Source organism: Pangasianodon hypophthalmus, chromosome 2 (genome assembly GCF_027358585.1).
Source record: "Pangasianodon hypophthalmus isolate fPanHyp1 chromosome 2, fPanHyp1.pri, whole genome shotgun sequence".
In the NCBI taxonomy this organism is placed as follows: domain Eukaryota; kingdom Metazoa; phylum Chordata; class Actinopteri; order Siluriformes; family Pangasiidae; genus Pangasianodon; species Pangasianodon hypophthalmus.
The window spans coordinates 6,832,837-6,850,532 of record NC_069711.1 but is presented as its reverse complement, the minus strand read 5'-3'; the positions used below and the strand labels follow the sequence as shown (position 1 = coordinate 6,850,532).

Below are 17,696 nucleotides of genomic sequence, written 5' to 3'. Positions count from 1 at the left end.
AGTGAACATCCACCAAACTGGGTTGTAAGAAATGTGACCAGACTAATAAACCTTAATTTCAAGTCAGGAAAATACCATTTGACCCTTGCGTCAGTGTTAATATAGATTTTTAAAATACCAATGTGCAGGCCAGGGACATCTGTGCAGGCCTCATGGATTGTGAAAATTGTTTATCATAACATAGTAGTAAATAATATCATAATGTATAGTAAAATGCACATCAGTAGTATTTTAAAATTGCTTGTATTAATGTATAGTAGTTCATTACAGTAGGACTTCTTACAGATCCAGCATAACAAAATGTTTAAGAACTTTGAACTCCACTACTGAAATAAATAAACAGCTTGCCTGAATGAAAGTCAGCTTATTTAATTTATTACAACTAACCAAGCATCTAGATATTTGGTACTGGCATTACGGACTGACAACATTGCTGAAAAGAGTCTGCAATTTTTAATTAAAAGTCCAATCCCACAGATGCTTATTATAATGAGCACAGTTAGCATGCTTTGTAACACATAATGGATATTAGCTTTCTATTATGAATATTCAAAGCATGAACACAATGTTGCTAGTAGTTATTATCCATAACTTTTTTGAAACATAGTTTAGACATATGTAGTATATTACAAAAGCCGCTAGTTCAAACTGCCGCTAGTTCAAACCGTTTGGAAAAAAAGTCAATAAGAGCAAAGAACAAGTTTCAGTGTAGCGCCACTTCTGTATTATACACCTCGGACTGCACTCAGCAAAGAAATGTGTCACTTCATGGTCTGCTTATTATCTACTGATTGGACACGACTTTGCACGTAGTCAGTCGAGGCGTGAAAGAAGTAAAACAGTGGCGAAGAACAATCACATTCTTTGAAAGGCTTTCGTGGAATACCAAGCGTATGCAGGCTTTGAGACTGAGAAGCTCACTACATGTCAAGGGGTTAAAGAAGTGTGACAGTATGTAATTAAGTTCAGTGGAGTTTAATCAATCTAGATAATTTACAGTGCATTTTAAAGAACAGTGGTTGAAGTTTTAAATAGAAAGCACTTAAATAGAAAGCACATTGCAGGGTTAGGTGGCATTAATGCATACTCCCATATTAATGATGAAAAAACGGCTTTTCATAATAGGCAAGCAGTGTCTGAAATTGGTGTTAAATCAGAGTGGCTCCAGGGCTAAAGAGGAACTTATGTTTTATGAAATAATTAAGACAAAGCTACTTAGTAGACTTCGTGTGGCCAATATAACACACATTAGCTGACCTTCATAAATAATTCTTCATAAATCAGTAATCTCTGTAATGTTGCATTTAAATCTGAACCCTGAAGAAGAACCAGCCAATGGCAGAATACAGTCTGTGACAAATTATATTCTGTAGGAGCATTTGGAATGGTTTGGATACGTTTGTCCTGTTAGAGGGAAGAGTCATTGATATTAATACAAAGTTATTTTGACTGATGATGAAACATTTCTACCTCTTGAGAGTGGTCCATCATCTTCTACATACTTTAGTCTTCACAGCCACCAGATCTCAACCCAGTTGAATACCTATGGAAGAATTTGGACTAACGTGTTAGACAGTCTCTCCACTACTATCATCAAAACACTAGTTGAGGGATTATCTAGTGGAGGAATGGTGTTTCATCCCTCCAGTACAGTTCTAGTAGCTTGTGGAAACTGTGCCAAGACATAATACAGCTATTCTAGTGGCCAGAGCTAGACTGGGATGAAAAACAAGACTAGGAGACTCTAACCTGCGCAGGCCGCCTCATACAGCCCCAACAACTTTTGAAACACTTGACCTCCTCCTAAGTCTCTTGACCACACCTGATCTGCCCATTCATGCAAATATCTTATCAGCATATCAGGAAGCAGCAGTATAATGCATAATACTGTATAGGCACAGGTCAAGAGCTTCAGTTAATGCTAAGATCAAACAACAGAATGAGGGAAAACATGTGATCTCAGTGGCTTTGACCAAAGAGCATTTCTGTTGGCAGAAACGCCTTGTTCGAGCTGACAGGAAAGGCTGTCTTCACCCTCTGCTCTTGGAGGGCTTTTTGCTCAGGCCTTTTCCCTGTCTGCTCCACCTGGCGGTATCTTGTCAATTCTTCAGTGCATCACGTTGCTTTTGTTTACAGAAGCCGCATGGAGATGAAGTGAATGATGACCAATAGTTTTACAAGGCTTGTGGGATCATGATTTATTAAGCCATCATGTTTTCCTATACGGACCAAACATAATTTCTAGGAACTGCGGCATCTCCTACCACTGCAGGCCAAAAAAAAATAGTAATACATTTTTTAAAAAGGCCAAATCGTGTTAAACAGGCCAGGCCACTGGGATTTCTCCCGAATCCCAACACCTTAATAAAATACATTATGTTGGGTTTGTTTTCCCTTTAATTTATCAGACATCTATTTGTTCTTAGGTTATTTAAGTGCTAGTGTTACATGTATTCTTCAGGCACTTACAATAAACAAGCGGATTTAAAATTGAACTTAATATAATTTCCTATGTACAAAATGGTTTAAAAAGACCTTTCTCCTTTAATTTCAAGGCTTTTCTTATGCTGTATTAATGCTATACAAGTGTAGCTTTCAAATGATATGGCATAAAGCTTATTAATTATAATTTAGCATCCCATTACATATATGTGGAGGGATATTCTGCTAACAAATAAGGTTATAATAGCACAAAAAAATGATGTTGCAAGCATTCTTCTTAGTGAGGCACTATCTGTATTCACTATATTTAAATGCTCTTGCATCAAACACCGTTTGCATGGTTTGTAGCAATGCATCAAAATGGAATACCGGGACTTTTTTCCAGCCTGCAGTAAACTGCCATTTTCTGAGCATTATAAATAATCAGATAACGTGAAGTAGAGCAGGTGTAAGTCTTAGGCCTATAGAGGTATGTGCAATTGCGAGTACTGATCCATGGAGGGCTGCTCTGGAATCTTTGCGCCAAGTCAAATCATTATATTAATAACTTTCAAAGTTATTTTTCTTGTGGCATATATTTTCAGGGAGTTTCTTTTGTCTAAGCGAATGATGTAAAAAAAATCAGTTTAGCAGACCAGCAACACATCAACAGCTCGTCTTAAATACGTTCATTTATCAGCATTTATCTGAAAGGTACATTCTCAGTGCACAAACACTTAAAAAAAGGCTTTCAGTGTAGATAAGTGCATGAGCATGAGGATAACCCAGCAATACACTCACTTTAATAGGAACACCTGTACTACTGCTCATTCATGCAATTATGGAATCCAGGAAATCATGTGGCAGCAACGGTGCAATGCTTGAAATCATGCAGATTCGGGTCAGTGGTAATGGCCACATCAAATATCAGAATGGAGAAAAATGCGATCTCACTGACTTTGACCGTGGCATTGTTGTTGGTGCTAGACAGGGTGGTTTGAATATTTCAGAAGCTGCTGGTCTCCTGGGATTTTCAAACACAACAGTCTCTAGAGTTTATACAGAACAGTGCAAAAAAAAAAAATCAAAGAACATTGACTCTGTTGGCAGAAACACCTTGTTTGAGCTGACAGGAAAGGCTATGGTAACTCAAATAGCCATTCTTTAACACCTTGGTGAGCAAAAAAAAAAAAAAAAAAAAAAAAAAATCTCAGAATACAAAATGTGTCAAACATTGAGGCAGATGAGCTACAACTGCAGAAGACCACATCAGGTTCCAGTGCTATCAGCCAAGAACAGGAATCTGAGGCTACACTGAGGCATCACCCAAACCCAATCATCAACTGCCCACATTTGGTGGCTTGGTGCCTGTTGTAGCTTCAGTAGCTTTTATGAGTTTAGGAGCCTGAGTGTATTGTTCTATTTTGCCCCTAGTGGAATAACAGCTATAACCAGCTCTTTTTCCCCAAATCTTTTAATTCAATTATGCTTTACAAGATTACTGTAATTTACTGTAGAACACAGTTTCTTGGTTTATTTGGTGGGTTGAATTAGAAGCTCTACTGGGCTGGTCCTGGGCCCCGGGTTATGTTTGACACCCCTGCTCTAAGTTACAGTATTTTCCAAGTTTTCCGCATCTTACGTTTCAAAAAAAATCACATTCAAGTGCTTTAAGTACCTTAAGTACGCCCTGTGGTAGGGATCAAATGTGAGCTGATTCTTTTTTTCGCTGAAGTTATGAGAGAGTGAAATAAGCAAATCAGTTTTGCTCTCTGATGCTTTTTCTGGCCCAGAACAGTATGATGTGACTAAGTGGTTTTACTTCAAATGTCATTTACACGTCTTATTCTCGTCCATTTTATTTCATAATTGCGCTGTAACATCCTTCTAATAACTGCTCACTCCTTCCTAAAGAACACTGCGAGGTTCTGAAATTAAACGCCCCAGCTGAGACATCCGAGGGCATCCATCCTTGCATGCTGTATCTCTATGAATTAGCTTCATCCAAGATTTGAAGGACAAAAATGACATGAAAAAAAATAACATCACCTAGTTTGAGTAGTTAAAAAAAAAAAAAGAGTTCCAGAGGTAAAGGTAATTTCAGTTTCTAAAGTCCTTTTGAAATGGCTTCGTAATGGTTGACAGCAAACCTGCGATGAATAAAGCACATAAGGGAGCTGATAAATAGGGGAGCCATTAAACCCATTGATGTGTGACTTATGCTTGGCAAAATACCGCTGTCATGGAGGTACAGTGGATTCCAAGCATGCTCGCCTGCTTGGGGGCTGTTATTGATTTCACCTTCATTTAATCAGTCTGTTGAATGCCATAAAACTATATGGTAGATGACAAAGAGTTTCATTTTTATGTTTGAGAGTTGGGAATGTCATAGATCATGCAAGCTTGAGGCTCTTTTGCAACTTCTGCACTTTTTTTGCAGCAGTGATTCAGTCTTTGCTCTGAGGACTTATATGGAATAGAGACAGGCTTACTGCAACAAACTAACCAATCAGCTATGTACTGATGTCACGAGGGGACAACCAAGGAAGCTGTCTGAGGTCCAAGAGGCTTCAGTAGTCTACTGACATGCAGAATAATACTGTCTGAAATACGTCTATTTGATAAAACTGTGATGGTCTAGCTAAATGCATCATTTGAAAACAGTTTACGTAAACAGTGTGTTCACGGTAAGAAATTCCACACCCACTGACACTTTCATGAATAATTACAGATCTTTTCTCATAGATAAAGGGTCTTTGGTTGTATGTTACTTTCATTCGTGCAAGTCTGCTAAGATGTTGCATAGGACAGGTGCACAAAACAGGAAAGAAAAAAGAAAACACTCAATCATTAAGCCTTAGAACCTGTTTTTCTTTCCAAATTTGTTTCCTAATTGATTATATTTTAGAACAGATGTGCAGAACCAGCTGTAGTTCAGATCATTGTCTCTCAGTATTATTATTATTATTATTATTATTGACACATTAATCAAGTTGGTTTAAATGATCTTTTCAATAATTAAATCAAAAACAATACTGTTGCTAAAGATGGCTAAAAGAAGTTCTCAGTTGTACCACTGACATCAGACTAACACATTGTCATAAAAACTAACACTCCCTGCTCTTCCTAGACAAGTTGTCATGGAGATTAAAAAATTTGTGAGAATGTGTTGTTCATTTAGAGATTTCATTCACTGGTAGCATTTTCGTGTCAGGTGTCCACAGTGCAGACATTAGACTTTGGTTTCCAAAAAAAAAAAAAAAAGTCCTCATAAATGAGCACTCTGACTGATGCGTATAATATTCTGCACGCAGGATATCCATGTGGCTAAGACGCTATAGACACTGACGGGCCAAAGTTAGTCTTTAACCATTTATATCCATTCTAGCTTGGATAGAGGCTGCACCAGCAGGATTTCTTAATAAACCCACGCCATGGGTGGTGATATATCCCTCAGTCAGGGGAAAGACTGTTTACTGTATTTGTGCACACTGCACCAAGGCCCAAACTCTGAGAAACAACACAACTATTTATATACTCAACTAGTCTCCAATGAGTTCTATTCTCTGTTATTCTCCCAGATCACCTCACACCACCCAGTGAAAAGTAGGTTACTAATTTAATAACAAATCTATTTTTTTATTTATTTTTGCATCAGTCAGAGTTTACTGTCTTTTTTTTCCCACTTACTTTCAAAGTTAATCTTTTTATATGCCCTTTGAATTTTTTGTCTCTCTGTTTTGGCCTTAGAAACGAGTGAATTATTCATGAATTTCCTTCTGTTTCTTTCAGATCTGGAGAACTTCAGGACTCATCGGCGAAGTGCGGTGTCTGTGAGGGAGGGACAGGGGGTGGTGCTTCTGTGTGGCCCACCTCCTCACTCAGGAGGTCAGTACCTTCATTTCTAACAGTGTGTCCAATAATGTTTTCAATACGCCCTCATCAGCTTCCTGTGTAATAGCTCTGTCACAGAAGTGGCCACTTGCAGCACAAGTAGATGATACAATGATTGCAGATTTGTAGTTGATTGTGAGCTTTCGTTGATTTTCAACTTGCACACAGAATTTCCTTTAAACGATGCCACAGTGTACAAAGCAATATTAGCTTGGTATCTACCGTGCTAAATAGCTAGCTTGTTGAATAGCTAGCAGCTGTTAGCGTAGAGCGAAGGTCAGAGTTAGTAGCCGTAGCTGACCTTAAGAATTTAAGTTTTAATTGACAATTTGTCTTTGTTTGGGCTTTCCCTTGTGAAAAAGCCAGCTTGCTCCTTAGATTTCTTCTAAATTTTGTGTGAAATAAGGCTGGAGCTTGTATTATTTCACAAATACATTTCAGATTACATCACTAAACCCAATAGACTTAGCCATTTTAAACCTTGGAAACAATGTTGAAAACATTACAACACTAAAATAATGATTACCTTTAAGATTTTTAACTAAATTTAAATTGCCTATCATTTTAATTCAGCAGATCACACATATATAACATCTGTGCGGCCATAAATAAAAATATGACCATAAATTCCCATAAACATTTTACTAGCCTAGCTAAATAGATACGCAAAAGCATTTCCTTTTCAGTATGTTTTCTTTAGGATGTTGTCTCTGCTCTCGAGTGTCCTAATACATTTCTCTATTGAGGGTAAAATAAGAAAAACAAGAGTTGTGTACACTGACAAGAAAATTGCATAGGCATGAAAGAAATAATATATCCCATGCAATATGATGTATCAATCTTCGTAGCCAAACAATAATGGAAAAAGCTTTCTCGTGTGGATAAATCATGGGTAATGGCATGGTGTTATCCTGAAGCCTCCTCCTTGTGTATAGTCTTCTTACATTTACGTTTATATGGCATTTGGCAGATGCCCTTATCCAGAGCGACTTGCAGAAGTGCCTTGAAGTTGCTATCAATTACACCTCCTCATGCTGGTTCACTAGATCAGGGACTAAGAATCCTGTTGGGAAAGTTAGTACAGCGTTCTTCCTACTCTTCTTCATTCTCTACCTCTAAATCCTTTATTTATGCTTCTATTTTTTTGTCCTTTTTACAGTACATGGGTTAACAAAAACATGTCTTTAATTACGCCCAGTAATAGCATTTGGAAGCTCTTTGACTGAACCTGTGCTGTTGTACAATAAAATTATAATGTGGCTTTTTTTTTTTTGCAGTAAAAATAAGAGCATTATGTGTCCTTATACACTTGGCTGAATTTCAGCTTCAGCTTCAGTTTTCTTTATACCCGCTATGAAAAAATGATATTTAGACATTTTTCTAAAGCATTTTAGACATTGTTCTCAGTTCCATTTGTTGTTGTCCATTTGTCATTCCATGCTTGTTTTTGGACTTTCTGTTCTCTTTTTTTTTCTCTGGTGTTCTACTATACAAGTGTAGAGACAAGCTCTTTAGTGTTTGTTCCCCTTAGGTCAGTGTTCGTTCATGCGTTTTATGTTTCACTATTCTTAAATGTCTTGAGAGTTTGTTATGAAAATTGTGCTCAAATGTGAGGCACTGTGTAGCATGCAAAAAGTTTTTCATGCCATTATAATGAGAGTGAACTCCAGGAAAATGTGCATTTTAATTTTTTGCAGTAATGGCTTTGTCAGAAAAGACAGCTGAGCTTTGGTTATTCAGAAAGGTGTTCCAGTGTGCAGTAACACTACACTAACAATATGTTACCATTGCTGTGAATGTGTTTTCATATTGGCCATTGTGTTTTGAATTTGTGGCTGTATTTTAGAAAATGTCCCGCAGCTCCCTGAAAGTGTTGTGTATGAGCATATTCCTCCAGTCTTTCTCGAACAGGCATCTAACTGCTCCATATTCAGTAGTGCATTCTTCCAATTTGTCCTTAGCAAAAAAAAAATCCCTACCATCCTTCTGTAACACTAGCCTCATCGCTCTGCTTCCCTCCACCTTCCAAGTCATCATTAACACAGTCATATCAATTTAATAGCCTGTAGTTAATTAATCCAGCAGGATGGTAGCATGCGTATTAGGAGCTTACTGATGTTGGCAGTGATGCACATAAAAAAAACACTTCTGTTGCAGAAAGGCATTCTTTTTTAGTTGTGGCTGTTTGGTTCTGCTTAGTTTATGCCTTTGTAATATTTACTGATCTAGATTAAATGCGTTTAAATTTATCTGGTGCATCAGCAATAATGAGAACAACATCTACGTTTAAAGACGAAACACATTTCAACTGTTTTCTCATGTCTTTGTTAACACTGTATTTGCATATGGAAGAAATGATCAGGAGTTGCACTACAGTTAATCATTATCTATTGCTATGATGGACAGGGATGTAAAATTTCCATCATTGCCGATTGTTAGTCTACCTGTCATATGTCTTCATTCAGTATTAAGGCATACCGAGTTGCGAATGAAAATGTTTTGTTTTATTTTTTGAAGTTATTAGCTAACAAGCTGAGAGTAAATTAGCCGAAGTTTCCTCCTTGCTTGTAAACACTATTTTACAGTGCACTCTCTTTTACTCTAGGGGCACACACAGCTTATTTTTTCACTCAGATTCTTTCTTGCCACATGCTGCAGGCACATTGTTTCTGGCTAGAAACACTACAAAATACAACATTAATACTATATTTTGCAGTCTAGACCCAAAATCTAAGCATTGCATTTCAATCTGAAGCCTTCCTGCAGCAGTGACTGTCAGTCATAACGCAGGCTTTGAGAAAGGTCACATTGCTACTGAGCATATCAGTGAAAATATTACAAACATAACTAAAAAATTAGCCTATTTAATCAAATGCAATGAAAAGTCATGTTTATTATAATCTGATGCCCTGTAGCATAACTTGCACAGGGTGTAAAATGTAGTGGAGTGGCTGCAGCATGCCATGTCCTTTCTTATTCATAATTAATATCAATTGATTTATTTTGTTATTTTTTGGTAGTTTCTAGGCTGAAACCATAGTCAGAATGATTGAATGAATGAATTTTATGATGATTGAATGAATCAAGTTTACCGTTATAACAGCCTACAAACTGACAGGCTTTTCAGAAATCCATCTCATCCGAACAGCATGCTAAACGGAAAAAATGTACTTGCCGTTAGCCAGCTCTTTCATTCAAACCAAGGACCACACAATTTATGTTTCATTTTTTTATTACCTTCACTATCTCCTCAAAGGCATTTTGAAAAAAAAAAAATCTAATTAATTTTTTAGGTAATTTACCTCATTCATATTTATGCTTAATATTTTATTTTGCATGCACCTTCTCAATTACTGCTGATAAATTAATAGATATATAGAAATACATTAGCCCCAGTGGACAGCAGATCTAGGAGTTTTTTCACGACGTGTAATCACCTTACACAACAGGCACTGAATCTACAGTCTGGGCTTGAAAGAAATCAACCCCAGCCTTTACTTCGTATGTGTGTTTTTTCTCACAACCACTTATGCTATATGGTGTTTTATGTTAACAGCCTGTAATGTGATGTGGATGGGATTGATTGATTGATTGATTGATTGGTCAGTTAGTTAGTTTTTGCTTGAAAGAGAGATTATCCCTTTAGTCAATTTAAGGCCAGCTCTGGCTGCACAGCAGAAGTAAAACTTACTCGTCTCATAACTTTTCAAGCTCTACAACATCCTCAGGTCTCTCCAGTGATGAAAAGCCACAGAGGTTACTTTATACTATTTATTCTGGCCTTCCCTCTCATTTAGTCCAATGTCTTTTCTTTATCTGTCTTCATTCTGTCTACACCATTAAGGCACCACACAAATACTGTAGGCAAAAACAAAACATTACCAGAAATGGCACATCTAAAAACACTACATTTGTGGAAATAATATTTTTTTAAAAAAAAGCTCTAAAACATTAAGTGATAACACATTAACATTATGCCATAACACCACAGCATTAACCAAACCATTTTCAAAAACCCACTCAGATTGAAAATGCTTCAGGCCAGTGGGGGCCGAAGTTTTTAAGTCTAAAGGATGCGGGGAAAATAGCAAGTGATGGACATGCACAGTTTTCTTCACTGATTTGTAGCTCCAGTAATATGTGGAATCATAAACAAGTGAAATCATTACTAAAAAAAAAAAAGTTTAATGGCCTTCTGTAAACTTTGCTGAATCCATGAACTTCCCAGCAGGCTTGATATAACATATTTTATATAAAAATATAAAAATATTTTATTTTAATTTAACTTAAGTGGACAAATCACACAATTTTGGCAACAGTCAGATTTGGAGTCTTGATCTTGTGGTCTGGGTCACAGTATTTTGTGTGTGGTCTTGGCATGGGTCTGCTTCGAATTTGAGAACTAGAGAATGAGAAGGGAAAAATCTGAAAGCTTTGTGCATTATAAACTGTACCAATTAAATATAAGGAGAACAAATTGCAAATGGTTCTATTTTTTGATGACAAGAAGTAGTAAGAAGCAAATAAAACATCCTCTTCAATGATAATAGCTTGGTTTTTCTGCATTGATTGCAATTTTCACTTGTAAATTTGAAGTACTTGTCAAGATGTGTCTGGGACTTTTCATGTATTACAGTTGCTGAGATATCCAATTTGTCCTCTCGTTGTTTGTTGTCGCCTTTTTCATGTTCACATTTCCATGAGCTGTCCTTGTAGATTAGATGAAAATTCATTTGGATGCAGAGAGGTTTTTTTTTCTTCTTCTAGAAGAATAAATATAATGTGTAGAGTATGTAAAACTGGCTGCAGGGGCTGTGATCAGGGCCTTCTTGATTCACTGGATGTGCCTGGGCTTGCACAATGAGAAGCCTTCAGATGTGAAGTTTTAACATGCTGTTATGTCAAACAAAAAACAAACCAGCAGTTGGCACCTGTTCATTGCTAGTGGTGCAGGGCTTTAATTCTGTAAGGATATGTAACAATATTTTGTTAAAAACAGATATGGCGAATGATGCATTTCCAAAAAAAATCATCTTTTAGCCCGTTAATATGTTTGCTTGTAATGCGATCAGTCATAGTTAGTGCATCTGTGTAGTGACTAATGAGCTACACTATATGGCCAAAAGTATGTGGTCACCTGACTGTCACACCCATATGTGGTTCTTCCCCAAACTGCTGCCACAAAGTTGAAAGCACACAGTTGTCTAGAATGTCTTTGTGTGTTGTAGCATTGAGATTTCCCTTTACTGGTACTAAGGGGCCCGGACATGTTCCTGCATGACAGTGCCCCTGCACACAAAGAGAGGTCCATGAAGACAAGGCTTGCCAATGTTGACGTGGAAGAGTGGCCTGCACAGAGCTCTGACCTCAACCCCACTGAACACCTTTGAGATAAATGGGAACACCGACTACACGCCAGACCTACTCACCCGGCATCAATTTCTGACCTCACTAATGCTCTTGTGGCTGAATGAGCAAATCCCCACAGCCACATTCCAAAATCTAGTGCAAAGCTTTCCTAGAAGGTTATTATAACAGCAAAGAGGGGCTAAATATGGAATGGGATGTTCAACAAGCACATATGGGTGTGATGGTCAGATGTCAACAAACCTTTAGGCATTAGTGTATAAATTCCATTGATAAAAACACAAAGTGAAAATATCTATGGAAAGAAACTCTTAATGTCTGGCTGCTTGTTATTAAACATCTATAATACTTGCTGATCCTTAATCAGAAAGGAACTTGATCAATGCTCAAACAGATGTCAAAACTCAAGATGCTTATATGAAATGACTGTTTCTCTCACAAAGGTGAAAGAAGTCAGTAGGGACTACAAAGCATAAAATGCTTAGTTAGAGGATTTGATCACACTATGGTTTGAATTAATGCCAATTTGGCTGTGTATGAACTGATGTTTGAAAGCAAATGTCACAATCGTAGATTTGTTATGCTGGTGAGAAACAAATTGCTACATGGATCATGTAACTTGTATCCAACATCTGGACTTGCACCGAGTACATTATTTGCCATATAATCAGACAGCGTTAAGGATATAATTAAGTGGTCTTCATTACTAATTCACTGGTTTAATTTGGGAATTTTAATTTGAATTCATAGTGTGTCGGTATGTGTGTGTGTGTGTGTGTCTTTGGGTGTGTGTGTGTGTTGGTGCCAGTGGGAGTGAACTCAGGAACACTCTGTCACTTACAAAAACAACTGATTATGAGCTGAATATAGGTTTAGGCACAGAACTGTCTGCTGTATTGACCTGTTGGCATTAATCTAGTTTTTAAGGTTTTTGGAAGAAATCTACCCTTAAGTGCATTCTTTTTACACTACCGTGGGATATTTTGCAGTAACAAAAGCACTCACAGTAAAAAAAGAAAAAACTTAAATATTATATTGTATATTCTGTGGTATAAAAGTACTTACAAATTTGAATACAAATAAAATAACCATATGCTAGTGCTATGTGCTATGTCTCTCTCTCTCTCTCTCTCTCTCTCCCTCTCCCTCTCTCTCTCATACATACATATATATATATATATATACATACATACGGCACCTTATTAGGACCTGTACACCTACTCATTCATGCAATTATCTAATCAGCCAATCATATGGCAGCAGTACAGAGCATAAAATCATACAGATACGGGCCGTCGGATTCGGGAATTGTTCACTTCAACCCTCAGCGCGGGGAAAAAGAGAGAGAGATCAGTTCCAGCATGTGGTTGGTGTAGTGAGTGGCCTGCACAGAGCCCTGACCTCAACCTGGTAGCAGTGCGATGCATAAAATCATGCAGATCCAGGCCAGCAGCTTCGGGTAATGTTCACATCAACCATCAGAATGGGGAAAAAAATGTGATCTCAGTGATTTTGACCGTGGCATGATTGTTGGTGCCAGACAGGCTGGTTTGAGTATCTCAGATAATGCTGATCTCGTGGGATTTTCATGCACAACAGTCTCTAGCCTTTACTCAGAATGGTGCCATAAAGAAAAAACATCCAGTGAGCGGCAGTTCTGCAGACGGAGACGCCTCGTTGATGAGAGAGGAGAGCAGAGAATGGCCAGACTGGGTCAAGCTGACAGAAAGTCTAAGCAACTCAGATAACCACTCTGTACAATTGTGATGAGCAGAAAAGCATCTCAGAATGCATAACATGTCGAACCTTGAGGCAGATGGGCTACAACAGCAGAAGACCACGTCAGGTTCCACTTCTGTCAGAACAGAAACAGAAGAGAAACAGAAAGCTGAGGCTGCAGTAGGTACAGGCTCACCAAAACTAGACAGTTGAAGACTGGAAAAATGTCACCTGGTCTGATGAATTTTGATTTCTGCTGAGGCACACAGATGGTACGACCATGTCATGAAGAATTGAGGCTGTTTTGAGAGCAAAGGGAGTCCCTACCTACACACACTTACACACACACACCCACACACACACACACACACACACACACACATATATATATATATATATATATATATATATATATATATATATATATATATATATATATATATATATGTGTGTGTGTGTGTGTGTGTGTGTGTGTGTGTATACATATGCATATAAACCAGAATGATGTGAGCAGGACTCTTTTTTCCCCCTTTTTTAACACACAGTTGTTTATGAGAATGTCTTCCACCTCCTCTAAAATCACACACACACACACACACACACACACACACACACACCCAGACACGCATACATATGACCCATCCATGCTTTTTGTATTCTTCAATTACCATCCTTCATGTGGCCATCTACTATATCCAGTCCCCATTTCCTAAGTAAGGAGCTTTTAGATGTAGCAAAGGCATTTTTTCTTCTTTTTTTGAAAATAAAGAGGACAGAAGAGTCAGTCTATTCATGGACAGCAGACCTGGGGGCCAAGAGAGAGCACATGGCTGTGTAGTTTATCAGGAGAAAGATACAAAAAGAAGGAATTGGGCCTTGAGCAAAGTTGTGTAAAATGTCTCGTTTTATTCTCAGTCTCTTTCTATTATTGAAATCGCGCTTCCTGGTGATCTGGAAGTCGAACCTCAGTCTTGCATGGTGTACTCTACTTGCTAAGAAGAAAGAATGCTGCATATTTAAAGAATAATTCATCTCAAAATGCTGATGTAGCCATATAGAATTGCTCTTTTCTGATTGGAGCCCAGTTTCGTGTCTGTACACTTCCTTAGTAATTTCAGTAAAGTGTTTCTTTAAACCTTGGCATTTGCATCTACGTTCACATTTGGCAAACACTTTTATCAGATACACATGCAGTTGCCAGGGCCTGATCACAGCTTCATCAAACCTGTTATGTAAACCTGTTTATAAAATGTAACAGCAGCAAGTCTTTGGCTGTTCTGTATAACACTGTGGTCTCTCACACATCTTCATTTTCGTTCAGCATGTGTCTAAATTAGGAGTGTAATGTAATGCAATGCCACTATGCTGTATGTATCTGTATCTGTTTAGTGATCCAAATATCCAAAGCTGTATCTGTATTCGGATTTAAATCTAAAGTGGGAATGGCCTAAACCAGAAAACACTTTTTTTTCCCCCCTTGAACCCTACCAGATGTCCATAGAAACACTGGGGGAAAAAAAGAAAGAAGGAAAGAAAATCACAGAGGTAGAAATGCCAGCACTGTCAGCATGGTCTGTGAATTCTGGCTGTGACAGTTCTGTATCGCTCGAGTTCATAATTATTCTCAACTACAGATTTATTTTTTTTCGTCGTTGTTTTTTTGTTCGTTTGTTTTTTTTTTTAGATTTGTAATTATTTTTTTAATTATGTTTTTTAAGACACGTTAACTTTATTATAGTCAGAAATGAAATGAAATATGAGATAATGCAGTTTAAGGTAATGTTTTTGTTACATTTTTCATGAAGGTTGATCATTAAAACTACTAATTCAAGGCTTGCTATTATTTTTTACTGATAGAATGAACATTAGAACACTATGACATTCTTAAACAAGGGAAAATAACAAGAAGAAAATAATATCGTTGTCTTAAATTTTTAAAACAAAAATTTAAATTTGCTTTTATGCACCTGCAGAAATATTTGAAGCCCAGTTAGATTTAATCACAAATTATTATACAGTATGTGCTTCCTACATGGGGTACAAAGGAATAATATAGCGCAATAGAACATAATTTAAGTTTCAGTCAGAGGAAAGGTAAATCCAGTAAAAGTCTGGTGGAAATTTATAATTATGTTTTTAAGACACATTTTGTGAAATAATTAAAAATATTATCCAAACGAAACCTTTATTTAAACCTTTTTTAGACATCAAAAGATTTAGGAAACATGTGTTTCAGCTGCAGATGAACTGTCATCCACCCTTGTTGTTTTTATTCTTTTCATCATGCAGCAAGCTCATATAATCCCAAGTGGCATAATTAAAAATGCATATTGCTGTCACAACAAGCTTTACATGTATTATTAACATGAGACAATCAGGCAGCTGTGTCTATATTCAAATTCAGGAAGGACATTGATGCTGATAACATGAAATTAGAACAAGCCGCAAATGGGTGTGGCTCGCCATTAAGCTTTATTAGTGATATGTGATATGGCGTAGTGCAAAACAAACCCATCGTTACTCCGGTTTAATCTTTTTTGGTTAAATAAAAGGATGAATATACAGTGGATTAAAAAAAAAAAAAAAAACTACACCATCCTGCAGGTTTTTGTGATGTAAAAAAAAAAAATTAAACCAAGCTAAATCATGTCAGATCTTTTTCCACCTTTAATGTGATATAGAACGCCACACAATTTTTAGTCTACTAACGTTTTAAAATAATAATTTTAATCAAAACTGCAGGTCAGAGGTCATCATTTCAGTGACATCATGATGACAGGCTTAGATTTTAAAACCCTGCAAGCCTTGTAAGGGAAGAGTGAATTTTTTTTAACACCAATCTTTCAGAGCACTTTTATTTCCTGGTGTCTTTCAGAATTGTTTGTTTGTTTGTTTGCTATTTAATATCATAATCACAGCATTAAATATCAAGATGGACACTCATGGATGAAAGCTTGTATTGCATCAGTTAAGTGCATGCTTTGAGTAGGCTTAGTTTGCCCAAAATGTTTCCAAATATGAATGTTCACCAAATGCTTGCATCCTCCTGTCATTTGGAGTGAGTGAGTATGTTCACGAGCTAACAGTCAGTGGTTTCTGGGTATTCGCTAAATTGCGGCTAAGATGATGCAACTACCGTGGTGCTAGAAACAACAAGCAATTTTCTACTAGCCAGATGTTTTGTGGTTGTTGTTGTTGTTGTTGTTGTTGTTTCAGCAGTTAACACCAAACATAGCAAGACCCAACACTGTGATCAATCAACAGACCTTACCAGCACCTACAGCCGTAGCTTGTTAGGTATGAGACAGTTCCATTTTTCGAGTCAATAATTTTTTTTCTCTGTGGATTTTCATGACTTTTTCATACCCGCATCCGCCCACACACTGCCTATGAATTTGCACAAATCGTTTAAGATCCACTTTCCTTTTCATTCCTTGTTGACTTCCCTGCAGCCTTTTTTGCAACCCCAGCAGTCCAGCTTATAATGCGAATCGTATTTTGTCAGCGTGTGACGGCCCCCTCTAGGGAGTCCTCAAAGCAAAGACTTCTGCTTCTGGACAAATCATGTTTCAGTACAAACCTTGAAGATCCCATATGGATCCCAATGTATAGAACTGTTGATGTAGCATTTTGGACAGGAATCAGAGATAAATGACATGAAATAAATCAAGTCAGTGCTGTATTTATGTCATGAGCGTTGTAGCCTAATTAAAATGTCTGAACCTTTATTCAGAGAATTTATTTTGTGTTTTGCGGCATCAGTTGGATATATCAATTGCAATATGGTCAGTAAGCCAAAATTTAAAACCAAGATTTTCTTTTTTGCAGCACATTGACCCTGTAATGGATAAAGCTCATTAGTCCTGGTATATATTAAGCACACACTGCGACAGAGAAACTACAGACGGGTGACAAAGGAAGAAACAGCACAAGTGGTCTTAGTAAGCAGTTAAGCCGCCATGAAGCACCAGAACCACTTCAGCTGAGTTTCCATTTAAAGGAAAGGATTTACCAACGGTCAGGAAAACCAGTTGTGAATCAATCTATGTTAGCATCAACTATATCCATGTGAAAAAACTTAAGCTGATATAAAAATGATGAACATCAATGCCCCTGAACATCACTGTACTAGACAGACTTTTGGTGTTCATTAATTGATTTTTTCATTCATTCCTTTTTTCAATCACTTCATCCTGCTCAGGCTCAAGGGAATGAAATTGGCCATGCTCTTTGAGTAGGAGAATTGACATACACTATCATGTCAATCACAGTGATGGCGAACCTGTTATTATTGT

General features: G+C 37.3%; 1 protein-coding gene across 1 annotated transcript in view; it reads left to right on the top strand.

Moving 5' to 3' along the window:
• The window catches only part of cntn4 (contactin 4), a 158,116-nt gene that overhangs the window by 57,120 nt on the left and 83,300 nt on the right, over positions 1–17,696 (top strand). Inside the window, exon 5 of the mRNA XM_026918278.3 lies at positions 6,214–6,309. Within this exon, the coding sequence (XP_026774079.1) occupies positions 6,214–6,309 (96 nt within the window). The remainder of the gene's footprint in view (positions 1–6,213; positions 6,310–17,696) is intronic.